Source organism: Chelonoidis abingdonii, chromosome 22 (genome assembly GCF_003597395.2).
Source record: "Chelonoidis abingdonii isolate Lonesome George chromosome 22, CheloAbing_2.0, whole genome shotgun sequence".
NCBI lineage: Eukaryota > Metazoa > Chordata > Testudines > Testudinidae > Chelonoidis > Chelonoidis abingdonii.
This window is the reverse complement of record NC_133790.1, coordinates 31,177,514-31,195,338: the sequence shown is the minus strand read 5'-3', so window position 1 is coordinate 31,195,338 and position 17,825 is coordinate 31,177,514. Positions and strand designations below refer to the sequence as shown.

Below are 17,825 nucleotides of genomic sequence, written 5' to 3'. Positions count from 1 at the left end.
CCCTGTCTTCACGAACAAGGTCAGCTCCCAGACTGCTGCACTGGGCAGCATAGTATGGGGAGGAGGTAACCAGCCCTCTGTGGAGAAGGAAGTGATTTGGGACTATTTAGAAAAACTGGAGAAGCACAAGTCCATGGGACCGAATGTGCTGCATCCAAGGATGCTAAAGGAGTTGACGGATGTGATTGCAGAGCCATTGGCCATTATCTTTGAAAACTAAGGGCGATCGGGGGAGGTCCCAGATGACTGGAAAAAGGCTACTGTAGTGCCCATCTTTAAAAAAGGGAAGGAGGAGGATCCGAGGAACTACAGGCCAGTCAGCCTCACCTCAGTCCCTGGAATCAATCCAATGAGCAGGTCCTCAAGGAATCAATTCTGAAGCACTTAGAGGAGGGAAAGGTGATCAGGACAGTCAGCATGAGTTCACCGCAAGTCATGCTGACTATATAATTGCCTATGATAGGAGATTAAATGGCTCTGTGGATCTGAGGGGAAAGCAGGAGTGTTATTCCTTGACTTTAGCAATGGTTCTCCCCACAGTATTCTTGCCAGCCAGTTAAAGAAGTATTGGGTGGATGAATGGACTTATAGGTGGACACAAAGCTGGCTAGATCGTCGGCGGTCAACGGGTAGTGATCAATGGCCCCATGTCTATGTTGGCAGCGATTTCAAGCGGAGTGCCCAAGGTCGGTCCTGAGGCCGGTTTTGTTCAATATCTCATTAATGATCTGAAGATTGCGTTAGACTGCACTCTCAGCAAGTTTGCAGATGACGCTAACTGGAGGAGTGGTGATACCTGGAGAATGGATAGGGATCGAGGCCCTAGATAATAAGACTGGGCCCAAAAAACCTGATGAGATTCAACAAGGACAAGTGCAGGCCTGCCACTCAGGACGGAAGAATCCCATTCACTGTTACAGATAGGACGAATGGCTAGGCAGCAGTTCTGCAGAAAAGAACCTAGGGCTACAGTTGGATGAGAAGCTGGATATGAGTCGACGTGTGCCCTTGGTTGCCAGAAGGCTAATGCCATTTTGGGCTGTATATTGGGGCATTGGCAGCAGATCGAGGGATGTGATCATTCCCCTATATTCGACATTTGTGAGGCCTCATCTGGAGTACTGTGTCCAGTTTTGGGCCCGGTCACGGAGTCCTCCGGCAATGCTCTGGAACTGCTCCCACTAGCCAGTCAGGACTTTGGGGGCCTCCTCTCCCTTGGAGCAGACTTGTTCAGGGCAAGAAGCTCACACGTCTTCACCTCCTGGGTCTCTCCTTGAGCATTCAGCTCCTCTGCCCCTCCGTGTGCTTCCCACAGCGAGCCCACCCAGGCGGGTCCTGGGAAGCCACAGGTTCTGCACCCCACTTTGCAGTCAGATGTGACTCTTAGCAGCAAAACAGAGGTTATTCAGATGACAGGAACAGGGTCTAAAACAGAGCTTGTAGATACAGCGACCAGACCCCTCAGCGCGGTCCATTCTGGGGGGCAGTGAGCCAGACCCCTAGGTCTGCACTTCACTCCTCGTCCCCAGCAAGCTCCGATTAACCACCCCTCCAGCCCTCCTCTCTGCTCAGCTCCTTCCCAGGCAGGAGGTCACCTGATGCCCTTTGTCTCCAACACCTTCAGCTGGCCCCTTTGCAGAGAAGGGGCCCAGGGCCATCAGTTGCTAGGAGACAGAGTGCCCGGCATTTAGGTGCACTGGCCTTCCTCTGCACAATCACCACACCTTATCCACCACCTCATACTTAGAACTTGTCCTACTGAGATGTTCAGAGAACATAAACAGTCCCAGTTCGTCACAGCCCCACACTACAAGAGAGATGTGGAAAATTGGAAAGAGTCCAGCAAAGGCAACAAAAATGATTAGGAGTGGAGCACATGACTTATGAGGAGAGGCTGAGGGAATTTGGATGTTAGTCTGCAGAAGAGAAGATATGAGGAGGATTGATAGCTGCTTTTCAACCTACCGAAGGGGTTCCAGAGAGGATGGATCTAACTACTGTTCTCATTGGTAGCAGCATGAGAGAAACAAGGAAGTAATGGTTCCGTGCAGATGTGTTGGTGAGGCATTTAAACGTCGGGTTTAGGTTGGATATTAGGAAAAACGTTTTCACTCAGAGAGTGGTGAAGCACTGGAATGGATTACCTAGGGAGGTGGTGAAATCTCCTTCCTTAGTGGGTTTTAAGATCAGGCTTGACAAAGCCCTGACTGGGATGATTTAGTTGGGAATTGGTCCTGCTTTGAGCAGGGGGTTGGACTGGATGACCTCCTGAGGTCCTTTCCAACTCCGATATTCTATGATTCTATGAACCCAGGAAAAAAGGCATGAAACGATTGTCTGCCATTGCTTTCACAGAGGGAGAGAGGGAGGGGGGCCTGATGACATGTGCCCAGAACCACCCGAGACACTGTTTTTGCCCCATCAGGCATTGGGATCTCAACCCAGAACTCCAATGGTTGGTGGAGACTGCGGGAACTGTGGGATAGCTACCCACAGCTACCCACAGTGCAATGCTCCAGATGTCGACGCTAGCCTTGGTACTGTGGATGCAGTCTGCTGACTTAATGCACTTACAGCATTTTGTGTGGGGACACACACAATTGACTGTATAAAAATAATTTCTAAAAAAAGACTTCTATAATTCGACCTAATTTCGTAGTGTAGACATACCCTAAGTCATCTCTCTTCCAAGATGAAAAGTCCCAGTCTTATTAGTCTCTTCACAGATGGAAGCCGTTCCATATTCCTAATTATTTTTGTTGCCCTTTTCTGAACCTTTTCCAATTCCAATATATCTCTTTTGAGATGAGACAACCACATCTGCACGCAGTATTCAAGTATTCTTTCTTGAGTGGTAACAGCTAATTTAGACCCCATCATTTTTTATGTATAATTGAGATTATGTTTTCCAATGTGCATTACTTTGCATTTATCAACACCATGTTGTTACCCAGTCACCTAGTTTTGAGAGATCCTTTTGTAGCTCTTCGCAGCTTGCTTTGGACTTCACTATGCCTACACTACGGTGGCATGGTTAGGGTACTGCCGCTGTGGCACCATAGCATAGACCAGGGGTTCTCAAACTTCGTTGCACTGCGACCTCTTTCTGACAACAAAAATTACTACACGACCCCAGGATGGGGGACTGAAGCCTGAGCCCACCCAAGCCCTGCTGTCCCAGGCGAGGGGACCAAGGCCAAAGGGCTTCAGCCCAGGCAGGGGGCCTATAACCTGAGCCCCACCGCCTAGGGATGAAGAAGCCCTTGGATTTGGCTTTGGCCCTGGACAGTGGGACTCGGGCTTCAGCTTTGGCCCCAGGAAGTCTAAGCCAGCCCTGTGACCCATTAAAATGGCGTCCTGCCCCACAGTATGAAAACCACGCACATAGATGTTTCCTACACTGACGGAAGGGTTTTTGCATTGATGTGGTTAATCCACCTCTCAGAGAGGCAGCACTGAGGTTGATGGGATTTTTCCACTGACCTCGCTCTATCTACAGCAGGGGTTAAGTTGACCTAACTATGCTCAGGACATGAAATTTTGCACAATCAATCAGAGTGATATAAATAGGTTGATCTCATTTTAAAGTGTAGACCAGACTATGGGCTAGGTCAAATGTACATCACATTTAACAGATCAGCCTGCCCCAGTCAGCACTGCCAACTCTCATCAAGTTGTCTTAGGCAATACAGAGTTTAAGAAAGAGCAGGGAAGTGTCTTCCATGCACTGAAACAGATGTGGAAAAGCGTGACTGAAGCCATAAGGGAGAACAAATGAATTAGAACATGTGCCTGAGCACCGAAGGTCTCATGTCTGGCTGTTTAAAGTTTAGAATTTAGAACCAGAATGTTCTACCCATGTAACTTTGCCACCTAGCGCTTGTAATGAAAGCAGCAGCTTGTGAAGTTCTGATTTTGGGGTTCCACATGTACACAAAAGTAGATGGCAGAATTGAGTGTGATTAAAGAAATAAAACTGCTACGGCCCAGTCACCCTACTCTTCATCACTCCAGTTTATTCAGACCCCACTCCACCCTTAGAGAGTTTCAGATATAAAGTGCTTCTGTGTAATAGCATAGGACAAGTGCTCTTTCCCAGATTAAGTGCTGCCGAGATGGCATGCTGTCTGTGCTCCTGCTACCTTTTCAATCAGTTGTAGAGAGTAGAAATTTTGGCCCCAACTATGGCTACATCTACAGTACGAGCTAGGGGTGTGATTTCCTAGCTCATGTATGCACACTCACGAGAGCTGTCATTGAGCTAGCATGAGTACAAACAGCAGTGTAGCCAAGACACAAGTACATACCCCAGGTGGGTTTGTACTCAGCGTGGCTCAGCTGTGCCTCTGTTACTCGTGCTACCCCAGCTACACTAGAGTTGTGCACACGTGTACAGAAATAGGGGAATTACACAAGGTAGGAGTGTGGCCTCGATGGTTCCCAGAAATGACTAACACTCAACTTAGCACACTAGGTCATCTGCAAGTCATACCTGTCTGGAAGCTTTAATTCAACTCGAGTTCTCTCCAACTTCCAGATGGACTGTTGTGGCATGGGTGGGACTCACCGGACCTACTGCAGGGGGATCTGGCAGTGGGCCCAAGAGAGGGTTACTCACCTTGTGCAGTAACTGAGGTTCTTTGACCTGTGTCCCCCTGTAGGTGCTCCATTTTAGGTGACTGGGTGCTCCTGCACCTCCCAAAAAGCAGTACCTGGCTGCGCCACATATGCGCTCTCCCCATCTCACACCTGCAACTGCAGTTAACTAGCACTGTGCTGCCCCACCACCCCCAAAGTTCCTTCTCTACTGCAGAGCCTTAGACAGAATGCTGAAGTAGAGGTGAGGAGGGTGGCTAATGGAGCACCCACAAGGACACATCTCAGAGAACCTGTTACTGCACAAGGTGAATAACCTTCTCTTTTTTAAGTCATGTCCCTGTGGGTGGCTCTGCTTTAGGTGACTGCAGAGCAGTGCCCCTCAGGCGAAGGAGAGGCTTCTGAGTTGGATCTGTAATTGACTATAAGACTGTGTGTCCCAGTGCGTGATGCTGAGTCCTGGTCAATGACAGTGTTAAATGAATGTGTGAGATGATGTCCAAGTAGCTGCTTTACATGTGACAGTGATAGGCATGTTATTCAACAGGGCTACTTAGGTGGCTATTGATCTGGTGGAGTGTGTTCTGACCTGTGATAGGGACTGTAGCTCATGTTGACAATAGCAAAGTTGGATGCAGCCTGAAATCCATTTGGAAAGTGTCTGCTTAGATATGGGTCTGCCTTTAGACTGCTCCATAGTGAGAGAAATAATTTAGGAGTTTTTCTGAATGGTTTGGTCCTTTCTAGATAAAATGCTATCGCCCTTCTGACATTCAGGGTGTGGAATGCTGCCTCTTGTCTGTTCTTGTGAGGTTTAGGGAAGAATGTGGGAAGATGAATAGGTTGGTCAAGGTGGAATGAAGAAGGGACTTTAGGTAAAAATTTAGAAAGCAGTCTTAGGGTGACCTTATTCTTGAAAAGGGTTGTATATGGTGGCTATGCCATGAGGGTCCCGAGTTCTACATGTCTTGTGGATGTGATGGCGATGAGAAATGCTACTTTCATGGAAATGTGTAGTAGCAAGCACGTAGCCAAAGGTTTGAATGGAGCACTTACGAGAGATTGAAGTACTAAATTGAGGTCCCATGGAGGAATTGGGGTAGAGGTTACATACACCCTATAGGAATCGTTTGGTAATTGGATGTGCAAAGACTGAAACTCCATCCACTTTATGGTGGGAGGTTGTGATTGCTGCCAGGTGTACTCTGAGTGAACTCATTGATAGACTTGATTTCTTAGACTGCCGTATGTAGTCCAGGAGTATCAATAGCGTAGAGGTGGTGGCTTCGATTTGTTTGTTTAAGCACCATGTGTGGAATCTCTTCCATTTGTGGAGGTATGCTGAGCATGTAGTTGACAGTATGCTGTTTAACAAGATGTCTTTGATTTCCTCAGAGCAGATCATCTCGCCTTAGAACCATTGAGGAGCCAAGCTCTTAGGTGGAGTGTTTCCAGGTTCGGGTGCAAGGTCTGGCCTGCGTCCTGTGACAGGAGATTTGGAAGAAGTGGGAGGATGTGCGGTGGGCATTCTGACATCCACTGTAGGTATGGATACCAGGTTTGCCTGGGCCATGCGGGGGCTATCAAGATGATGTTGGCTTGGTTGATCCTGATCTTCTGTACAGGGCTGGCTCTAGGCGCCAGCAAAACAAGCAGGTGCTTGGGCCGGCACATTTCCAGGGCGCAGCATTCTTGCCATCCTTTTTTTTTTTTTAAACTCACTTCCTCCCCTCTCACAACCCTGCAGAAGCAGAGCCACGGAGCAGCTGCGGATCCAGCATGGGAGCTGAGAACCCATGGGACCCTGGGAGCTGTAGTTCCTTGCCTAGCTCCCTGCCTATAGAGCCAGCCCTGGAGCAGGGAAAGAACTACATTTCCCAGCAATCCCATGGCAGCTATCAACAGGAGAAAGGAGGGGTAGGATGTGAGTAGCCTAAGATGTGTGGTCCAAAAGGTTGGTGGCATGAATGGGGAGATACAGTGAGGCCCATAGGAGTAGAAGTCTTTGGCCGATATCCTCAGAAAAACTTCCCCAGACTGCCATTAAGCATTACTGATCGTGACTCTCACTTTGCAGCCCACAAAGAAGGAATTGGGTGGACTAAAATGGACAGTGGCCCTCAATCTCATTTGAAAAGCCTAGAGGGTATGTGATCCCACAGAATTTAAATGAAAAGTAAGGCAGGGAGGCTCTACTAGGGGACTTTGGGCAGCTTTAGATCCGTGCCAGGATGTAGGAGGGATTCTTATTTCTGAGCCATGGAGCAAAATTGGCTTTCCTTTCCAGCATGTAGCTAATATCAGAAAGGGATCTAGCACCTCCTCCTAGATTTGAAACCTCAAAATTCAGGGAGTCAGCTCAGTTTGGGCGCTGTTACTTCATTCTTCTCAAATCAAAAATACCCGATCCACTGTAACTTGCTGTAGATGCGATGTGAGTAGGGGCGTCCGGTGTGGGATAAGAATTGGAAGCAGGGGATGTGCTTTTAGGTGAGGACAGATTACTTTAGCCTTGTAACCTCAAGCCGGCAGGGGGGAGGGGTGTCGCACATTTGAGGAAGCCTGGAGAAAGGGATCGGCACGGGAGGAGAGGCCAGGTCAGTTTGGGATATTTGGGGCTGTGTGGGCGGAATTCAGGGTATCCTAGCTAGGATCCAAGCACCCTGAAAGCCCAGAAGGACTCGATGGAGGGGTCCTGACTGTGCCTGCAAGCTCTGCTGTAACCTGCGTTCCTGTTGTCCAATAAACCTTCTGTTTTACTGGCTGGTTAAAAGTCACTGTGGGGTCCAGGAAAAGGGGTGCAGGGCCGGATTTCCCCAGACTCCGTGATATAGAAAAAGTAGGATAGGAAATGAAGAAGCAAGAAATGCTTCCCAGTGGCTTTTAGGGCTGGAATTGTGATTTTCAACAGCTATTGCTTTTTTTTTTTTAAGTTTTATTTGTTTAAAAGGCAGACGGTGATATTGCATTGGCAAATTCCCCAGAGAAAGAAAGAGTGGAACAAAAGAATAATAAAGACACCTCAACTTTTCCTCGTTTATGGAGGACAGTCTTATAATCTGCATCCAGATACCCTCCAATCACACAAACTGAAAATTGTTCCACTTTACTGCAGTTCTGTAACCATATGGGAACCAATCCTGTCTGTGTTCTGTGCATATCCAAAATTCCTGCTGAATGACCCGCCCTGGGAGTGAGTTACCAGTGACCCAGGGCTGGGACAGCAGGAGGGTGCAGGTTGCAGGGGAGAGCCCAGGGCTGGGGCAGCAGGGGAGTGTGGCGGGGGCAGGGAGGGTGCCCAAGGCTGGGATGGGGGGCAGCCAAAGTTTTTTTTGCTTGGGATGGCAAAAAACCTAGAGCCGGCCCTGCTTCTGTATGATCCTGGCCAGCAATGTGGTAGGAGGGAAGAAGTACATGAGAGGTGTATCCCATCGTATGAAAAAGGCATCACCTCTGGATCCTAGTCCCAGGCCTGCTCTGGAGAAAAATGTTGGGCATTTGCTGTTCTGACTCATGGCAAATAAATCTATTGTAGGAAAACCTCATTGTTGAAATATGCTCTGGCTCACTTGAGGTCACTGGAGAAATTTCTGCTTTATATGTCTGCCAGATGTTCTGAGATCCCAGGAGATAGGCAGCTGATATGGTGATCTGTTGAATGCACCTTTTCTACAGTTTCATAGCTGTGCTACATAGGGAGTGACCTTGCTCCTCCTTGTTTATGTGAAATATCGAGGCCACATTGTCAGTCATAATTTGCATGGTTTTGTTTTCGATCAGAGGCAGGAAGTGTGCACAAGCACTGCGAACTGCTCACAATTCCAAAATGTTTATGTGCAGGGTTGATTCCGGAATAAACAATCTCTCAGTACAGGGCAGACGGTCTAAGTGGGCACCGCAGCCCAGTAGGGAGGTGTCTGTCATCATTATCATTTCAGGGGGAATCTGTAGAAAAGGGATGCCAGGGCACACACTATAGTGAGTCCTTGCCCTTTCGTGGCATGTTTAGAGGTTTGTTCAGACTGTACTGTGTGGGATGTACACTGTCCTGAGCCATAGTCTAGCTTGTTTTACAACATAGTACTTGAAGGCAGGTCCTTGTGGAAATTTGTGGACTGTTCACCGTAGTATTGATCAGGTACACTAGGGCAATGAACCTGTGTCGTGGTAATGAGGCTTTCAATTTCCAGTGAATTTAGGTGGGCCCCCAATGAATTCTAGCTCCTGAAGGTTTATTTGTAGGCTAAGGTTTGTGAAGAGTGACATCTTTTGTGTGGCTTCAACAGCTTCTTCTAGAATGGGTGCCTTGAGTAGTCAATTGCCTAAACACGGGCATATCATGACCCCTTGCTTGCATAGGTGGGCCACCACCACCGCTAGAACTTTGAAAAACACTCAGGGAGCCCTGGAGAGGCCAAAGGTCAGTACCATGTATTGATAGTGATCCTGCCCCAAGACGAATCAGAGAAATTGCCTGTGTGCTGGGTGTATAGATGTGAAAATGTGTCTTGCACATCAAAGGCTACAAACCAATTCCCCTGGTTCTAGTGCAGGAATTATTGTTGCTAACATAACCATCCTGAACTGTGTTTTGACAAATTTGTTTAACTTTCTGAGATCCAGGATGGGTCTCCATCCCCCTAAATTTGTCTAGGTTAAAAAATAATAGGAAGAGACCCTTCCCTCTGTGTTGTACTGGCATTGATTCTACTGCATCCAGCTGTAGAAGGTGGTCTACTTCCTGTCTCAGGAGGTGCTCATGAGAGGGGTCCCAGAAGAGGGATGGGGAGAGAGGTGGGTAGGGGAGATTGAGATGAACTGGATGGAGTAGCTGGTCTTAATGATTTCCAGTACCCATTTTTCAGAAGTGATGGTTCACCATGTTGGGTAGAATGGTATTAGGTGGTCTGTAAATCGATGCTTGATGGATAATGGTTTTAGCAACGGTAATTGGGAGAGGTCTGTCAAGCCCCCCCCCCCCCCCCAACCAAACCTTCTAATTTGGTGTTTTAATGTTGGTTCCTGTGATGCAGTGGGTTGAGAAGAATTTGATCTTCATTTGGATGGTCTTTGTCTCCGTGTCTGAGGATCATATGGTCTCTGGTTCTGCGTGTAGGGCGCCTGTTTTGAATGTTGTGGTGTAATATCTGCCTTGTTTCCATTTTATTGTAGATGAATAGATGCCTAAAGATCTGAGAGCGGTTCTTGCATTTTTTAATGTATGAAGGGATTCGTTAGTCTTACCCACAAACAATTTGGGACCTTCAAATGGAAGCTCTTTACTGTGGATTGCACCTCCCTTGGAAACCCCTACAGGTGGATCCAAGAGGCTCGGGGCATTACAGTGGTGGTTGCATAGACCTCACCACATCTGCAGAGTCTAAACATGCCTGAAGGGCTGTTCGAGCCAGGAAGTGTCCTTCAGAGATGGTGATTGATTTGGATAATTTTGAATAATTTGTGTGGTCATATTTCACCATCAGAGCTTCATAATTAGTGATTCTAAACTGTAATGTCACAGATGAACAGGCCTTGCAACCAAGTAAATCCAATTTCTTCCACTCCTTATCATAAGAGGTGGCCCTGGAGTAATGTTGCCTACTCATTCATTAACTATGTCTACCACCAGAGAATTTGGCTGGGGGTTTGAGTAAAAATTCCCATTCTTTCAAAGGCACATCTACCCTTTTACATGCAGGTGGGATTGTGGTGGGGGTCTGCGTCTGCCAGATGGTTGTGGCAAGCTCCATGACTGCATCATTTATAGGAAGAGTGATCTTGGAGGTGGTTGATGTTCGGCATATGTCCAACAGCTTGTGTTGTGATTCAGCAATCTTCTCGAGAGGTATTTGGAGTTTGTCAGCTACTCTTTTGAACAGTTCTTGGAACTGTTTGAAATAATTTCTGGTAGTAGGCATCAGAGGCATGATGGTCTTATTGGGTGAGAAAAAGGTGTTCATTGCAGGAGTACCTTCCTGATCTAAAGCTTCCTCAAAAGTCTATGCATGGGAGATGTCAGATACCACTGCTGATGGTGGTGGGGAGTGCCTACACATTTCCCTGGGAACACTTGGGGATTTGAGATAGCATTGCCTGTATACTTTCCATGGGTCCCACTACAGCCATTGTGGTGGGAAAGGCACTGGTGGAAGTACTCATGGGTCCTTACCACCCCCTGGATATCAGGTCTGGGATGGTCTAGCAGGAGTAATTATTTTTTGTCAAGGTCCAAATTTCTTGGTCAAAATATAGTCAAGTTCCAGACCCCAGAGAAAATACAAAAATAATAATAAAAATTGTGGTAATTTAGAAAGCATCTGGTGGTACGGATTTTGCCCACGGTCCACCTATTGACTAACACAGGTGTCTAGGATGCTCTCATAGTTCAGACCTGATACTGCCTTGCATAGAGGCAGTGTGTTGGGCTGAAAAAACTTCCCCTTCCTTGTCCTCCTCTCTGGGGAAAAAAGGGGCAGATCTAGTTGGTAGCAAGAGTATTGGTACTGAGGAGAGGGGACTCTAATGCCAGGGTCATTGTTAGGTCCGTATGTGTGAAGAACTGCATTTGTTGCAGTGCTGAGAACTGGTGCAGTGTCAGAACTGATGTCAATGTCAACCGCACCAAGGAAGACATAGTAGGCTTCAGTGCCATTCCATGTGTTATGCACCAGAGAGCCAGAAAGTGGTGCCAGTGCCTGGGATGTTGCAGAGGCATTCGATAGTATTTCATTGGTGCAGCCGGTGCCATTGTGGAAAGGGTAGCCTTTTCTCCGGCTTCCGTTTTAGAACCTGCCTGCTTATGGTCTTTGGCCTTAACGGTACTGGCGGTACCAGAAGTCTCTGCCAACTCGTAGGTACTTAGCGGTAGCGCAGTCAGTACCAATGCTGTAGATTGTATTGGGGAGTGGCTTCTTTTTCAAGCTGGTCTTTGCAGGAGTGGTAGCTTTCCTCTTTGCACATCTTTTAGGATAGGTCCCTCCTGTGCAGAGTTGAGGAGGGAGGTCTGTCAGAAGCCCCATTCAGCTATCAGTGGCCAGAGACATTGGCGATCCCAGGTCTGAGGCTAGGAGGAAATACTTCTCATTCTCATGGAGAATTAGTTTAATGCCTTGTTCTTCTTTAAGGTTATGGCAGTGAGTGCACTGTTGGGATATGTGCATAGCCCCCAGGCACCAGCCATATTGTGAATGCCCATCTAAAATTGGGATTGCCTCACAACAGGAGAGGCAACATTTCAAGCCAGGAGATCCAGGCATTCTGAAGGAAACTATCCCCTAGAGCAGGGGTCGGCAACCTTTCAGAAGTGGTGTGCCATGTCTTCATTTATTCATTCTGATTTAAGGCTTTGCGTGCCAGTAATACATTAACGTTTTTAGAAGATCTTTCTGTAAGTCTAATATATCACTAAACTATTGTTGTATGTCAAGTAAATAAGGTTTTTAAAATGTTTAAGAAGCTTCATTTAAAATTAAATTAAAATGCAGAGCCTCCGGACCAGTGGCCAGGACCTGGGCAGCGTGAGTGCCACTGAAAATCAGCTCGTGCGCTCCTCAGGCACATGTGCCATAGGTTGCCTAGCCCCGATCTAGGGGGGTGAAATTGTAAAAAAAGATTAAAAAAAAAAAAGAGAAAGGGACTCAAACTAATCTATTATATACCGATACTCCTAACACGAATTCTGAGCTAAATTATGTGGAAGCACTGCTGAAGCTCTGAGTTGGACCAAGGGCAGTTGAGAAAGAACATGGGGCTGAGGGTCGGCCGCACAATGCTAGTTAACTGCTACCGCAGTTGAGAGATGGGGAGAGCACATGTGCAGCCCAGCTAGGAACTGCTGTCGAAATTCTCTTGATTAGAGGCGCACTGCCTAGAGGCTCCTAAAATGGAGCACCTCCAGGGACATCCTTCAAAGAAACTGAGTTAAACTGTTGCAAAAACTTTAAGAGGTTTTCAAGCATTAAGGTGTCTGATTTCACTTCTTTTGGAGCATAAAACACTTGGACACGTCTACAGGCGCATCTACTGCACAGCCAGCTTGGATGTCAACCTGCTGCACTCCGGCATACTGTGCACCGTCCATGTCAATCCTGCTCCTTCACACTAAAAGTTCCCTAGTGTGCACTGACATGCTGCAGTTTGAACATGAATGCGCAGCAGCAGGGTCCACAGCTAGGGCATGGCAGTAGCGGAGCAGTAGAGATTCGCAATCCCTCTTGCTGTGCATTAATGCTCATGGACACGCCGTAGTTCTTCATCTGAGTGAAGTTTTGAATGCCCCAGAACCAGCACGTTTCTCTCCCTGAAGAAAACAGCTCATTGTCTTTTGCCCCTCAAGCAGGAAGATTACACAGGCGCACTACACCACTTTCACAACCATACATTTAGCTCACTTGGCGATAGTATAACAGCAAGACTAGCTTGGTTACTTTATCACAATTATAATGTTTATGTAGGGATTGAGGTAAGGAAATCTCTCATTGGACAACTGGTAAATCCTGATTTTAGTTAAGTCACCTCAATTAAAACTCCCCCTCTGCAAACTGAGATGGAATTTTTAGACATCGTAAATAGCTGTGGTCTCAGTTCTAGCTCTAATAGAAACAGCTCTGTCCAGCAGCAAAGAACCCAACTATCCCCAGGCTGGACTCTGGAGGAGTCAGAAGAAAGTGTCACTTACATAAACTTGTTAGAGAACCTGTATTCTCCCTTAGATGCTTGCCTGGCACATAGGAACACATACAGGGCCTGGCACTAATCAGGTGCTTGTGCTATGCAACATGGTCTTTGATGTCTCCACCAGCACTGATTCCTACTTTCCTGCACTGCATTTCACATCAGAAATGGCATTCTGGCAATGAGTTGTGTGTACACTGAAGAATCCCTAGGAGTGTAAGTTGGTTTTTGTTTTGCTTCTAGCCTATTGTGACATTTGAGCCTGCATGTTTTGTTTTATTGATGTCACAGGCACATGATACAGAAGACCAGGCTCAAACCCTTGAAATTACTCAATTGGTTGTGTTATAAATTAGTTACAATGGTCAGTGAATAGTGTTTCCTGTTCAGAGCCGGTATTCACAGGGCATCTGCTGTTTCAGTGTGATAACCTTGCTTGAACTTTCAAAGCACACTGCCTGTATTACTTTCAGAGGAAGATTTATTACTCAAGATGATTTCATTTACCCTTCAAGTTCATAGTCCTACATTTCTACTTACTGGGCTGCCTTGTCTTGAATGTTTTCAACAGCACACTGGCTCCTCAGCTGCACTCAGATACCAAGATGGTGGGCATGGTATGCATGAAATAAAAACACTACCAGAGAGAACTTAAATGTTCATCTGCTATTTACAAAAAGTCTAGTCATGATATACCCAGCAATATGTCTTTATTTACAGCCAGGACGCAATTCTGAAGTCCAATGTCTCATTTGAAATGGTGTGTTCAATTCCATCCTCTGAATGCACTAAGCCACACTTTACAGTTTAAGATTAAGGTGCCTGCTCTGCCTTGCCAAATACACTTCAGGATTGGTTCAATCTTTTCATGGTAGATTTCAATCCCTGCTCCCTCCGTACAATGCAACATTCAATGTTAAAGGATTACAAGCCATATAATACATACAAGTCATGAGTGAAACTCACTGCCTCTTCTGCAGAGCCCACAGAGCTGGAGTTTGCGATGCCAACTCCAGGTAGAGATGTTCAGCATGCTGTCGCATAGAGGCTGAGAAGTATTAAGTTTATAAACATTTGGAATTTTATTTTAAAAAAACATCACAACCATTAACATTGTTACAGTTAGTTCTCCTCCTGGTTTTGCAAACAATGATACTGAGCATGCTCACAACAATGTTTTCTCATTGGTTTAATTTTAGTTAAACAACCATTTTGTTTAAAAGGAAAAAAATAACTCAGCACACTACCATTTAACTTGGTTTTAATGTTTCTCCACAAATGGTGAAAAATACTAAAGTACAGACAAGGAATAATCATAATGTTGTGGCCAACATTATAAATATGGAATTATAAATTTAAAACATTTTCTGGTTTAAAAAATAAATCTGGTAGTAAATGCAGCTCTGCAGGTTTCTGCCTCTAGTAGGGCCGGTCTCTCCGCTCCTGACGATGTTCACCCCTACAAAAAGTAAAAGGCTTGGTTGGTTATAGCTCATAGGACACACCCACAATCTTGCTGTTCCATCAGATGGAAGAGGAAAATGATAAAAGGTTTAGAAAATCTGACTTACAAGGAAAAGTTAAAAAAACTGGGCATGTTTAGTCTTTGGAAAAAAAGGCTAAGGGGACAGTCTTCAAAAGTGTTATGGGCGGTTATAAAGAGGCCTGTGATCAATTGTTCTCCAAGTACAAGAAGGTAAGACAAGAAGTAATGCGCTTCATCTGCAGCACAGGAAGATTTAGATTCAATATTAGGAAAAACTTTTTAACTCAAGCACTAGAATAGGATTCCAAAAAGAGGCTGTGCATCCCCACCATTGGATTAGACAAACATCTGTTGGGGATGGTCTAGGGTTTACATGGTCCTGCCTCAGCACAGGAGGTTGGACTAGATAAGCTCTTGAGGTCCCTTTCAGCCTGACATTTCTAGGATTCTATGCACACGCTCCTAGCACAAGAGGAGACTATCACAATTTTCATTATTCAGTGTTTGTTCCTGTCCCCATCAAGTTTCTGATCAAGAGTTATGGTTTTCTAAGCTTTATTTCTCCACTTACCTTTGATCACATCAGATCTTGTTTCACTCCCCACCTCCACCCCAAAACCTATTTGAAGTTGTAAAATCATCCTAGCCCAGTGGTCCCCAAACTTTATCTCCCCTCCCTCCCCCCCCAAAGCTGGGGCTGGAAGGAGACTGCATCTCCAGGAAGGGGGATGCGGACAGGGGTAAGGCAGTTGAGGGTGGGGCCACAGCTGGGAGCAGAGCCAAGGCCAGCAGCCATGAGCCCTGGGCATGGGGTTGGCAGCTGGGGCCCCGAGCACAGGGCTGGGAGCCAGAACCAGAAGCGGGGCTGAGTGGTGCTCCCTCCTGGCCCCCCATGGGGACTGGCCGGGGCCCCAGTAGCCCTCCCGCCCCCCTGCAAATATTCCTCCCTGCCTCCCTAGGGAGTGCACCCCACCGTTCAGGGACCTCTGTCCTAGCCTACTGCCAGGTTCTTTAGTTTTCTCTTCTACATACTTGTCCATTTTTCCTGGTCCTCCACGCCTGCCGCCTCTGCCTCCCATTTGCTCCATGAGAGGCCCAGGTGGGCCCCCAGGTCCTCCTCGTCTTCCTCCTCCAAATCCACCTCGATCCATACCCCGGCCTCCCCTGAATCCGCCTCTGTCTCCACCTCGTCCACCTCTGAACATTCCACCAGGGCCACCCCGATCCATGAGACCTCCTCTTCCTCCTCTCATGCCACCAGGGCCACCTCTGCCACGATCTCCACCTGGTAAAGAAAAACGTCACCATGGACATTTGAAACCAGACTCTAAGGTGAAAACATGCCTGCTCTAAATGGACTTTCAGGACCCAAAACTTAGCCCTTTCACATTAAATCATCTCTAACCTTCCTCCAGACCCGACACAAGAGGAAGCAGTAAAAGGTGTGTGCATGGAGCTTTGAGACAGAGGATGTCTAACAGCCTGGCAATGGAACCATGAAGAGGGCAGCCACCCCAATCACAGGTCAGAAAACCCACTTTTCACTCTAACCAAAATTGCTGGCCCTTGTCACAAACATGAATGCTGGCAACACTGCACAAACTGGAGGAACAAAGCAGAGATGCCAGGAAGCAACATGAGGCCGCTTTCTAGGCTGGAGACAGCCACCAGTGGCTAATGCCACACTGCATGAACTGCATGTTTCCAGAAGTGCCACTGACAATGTGCTACCCTGAAATCCACTGGAGAAGCCCGCAAGGCAAATGGCTGATTTAGAGGCCATTTTGGCTCAGAGCCACATCCAGCGACAGCGCGATAGGGCAGGTCTACAGTAGAAACACAACATTGGTGCAGTTGCGCCGCTATAGCATGTCTAGTGAAGTCGCTCTATGCTGAAGGGAGAGCGCTCTTCCTTCGGCATTACTCCACCTCCACAAGAGGCGGAAGCTATGTTGGTGGGCGAGGGTCTCCTGTCAACACAGTGCCAGCGTGGACAGTGTTTAGATCACTGTAACTTGCGTCAAGTCTTTCACACCCCTCAGCAACGGAAATTAGATCAACTCAAGCGGTAGTGTAGACCTGCCTGTAAGAAACTGGATTGCTGCAGACAGATGCAAGGAAAGAGTCACAGTTATAGCAGGTAAGTGAGGGCACGTCATCTCAGGCAGAGCAGAACCATAAACTGCTGCCTCTGCAGCTCCAAGAGAGTATTATTTACCCAGTAATTATCCATGTCTAGCGATCAGTTGCAGAGAACACTATGTAAGCAATGTCAATCACATACGCAAAGGAGGTGGTTCATCTTAAGTACTCATCTCCCATGCTCTGGGAATAACTTGAGCTCTTTCCTAAAAGCTGTCACATACATACCTGGAGGTGGGAAGGGAGGTGGAAGAAAGCCTTCTGGTTTAGGAGCCTTGCATTGATTACACTCTGTTCTCCAGGCAAAGTTCTGGTTTCCACATCCCCTAGACAGAACCATCAGTTAGTGAAGACTTAAAAAAAAAAAAAAAAGAACACAAACAAAAAAAAACAACACAGTATCAGAGGGATAGCCATGTTACTCTGGAACTGTAAAAAGCAACAGAGTCCTGTGGCACCTTATAGACTATAGTCTGTTAGTCTATAAGGTGCCACTGGACTCTGTCGCTTTTTAAAAAAAAAGTTATTTTTATCAGGCACAGTAAATCTGAGAGACAAGATTCAAAGATGACCTTAACTTTTAATGGCTATGTAACTGATCTAGGAGAGGAGGCTGGTCCTAGTACAGAATGGGAGACAAATGTAAGGATTTTATTCTCAACTTTGATACAGAGTCTGTAAGTCAGTAAGCTTGTATTTCTCCATCTTCAGGGTTTGTGACGACTAACTAGTTAGTATCTGCACCACACTTCTGGGTAACAACACCCTTATCTCCTGGCCTGCCTTGCCAGTACAAAAGAATGGCAATGTATCATTATACCAAATGATGTGCCTGCTCCAAGTATGCGTCTCTTTGGGGGCAGGGACTGGGTTTTTTTTGTGCTTGTACAGCACCTAGCACAACGGCACTACTGCAATACATATAAAT

The 17,825-nt window shown here is 46.7% G+C and overlaps 1 protein-coding gene across 3 annotated transcripts in view; it reads right to left on the bottom strand.

Annotated features, from left to right (window-relative positions):
• Nucleotides 1-13,962: 13,962 nt before the first annotated feature.
• The window catches only part of EWSR1 (EWS RNA binding protein 1), a 39,353-nt gene continuing 35,490 nt past the window's right edge, over nt 13,963-17,825 (bottom strand). For 2 of the 3 annotated variants that reach the window (XM_032764653.2, XM_032764655.2), the window contains exons 15-17: nt 17,126-17,223; nt 15,788-16,040; nt 13,963-14,728 (exon numbers count right to left, since the gene is read on the bottom strand). In XM_032764653.2, coding sequence (XP_032620544.1) covers nt 14,689-14,728; nt 15,788-16,040; nt 17,126-17,223 — 391 coding nt within the window. In that variant the 3' untranslated portion in view covers nt 13,963-14,688. The remainder of the gene's footprint in view (nt 14,729-15,787; nt 16,041-17,125; nt 17,224-17,825) is intronic. The other variant, XR_012654730.1, reaches the window with a different exon arrangement.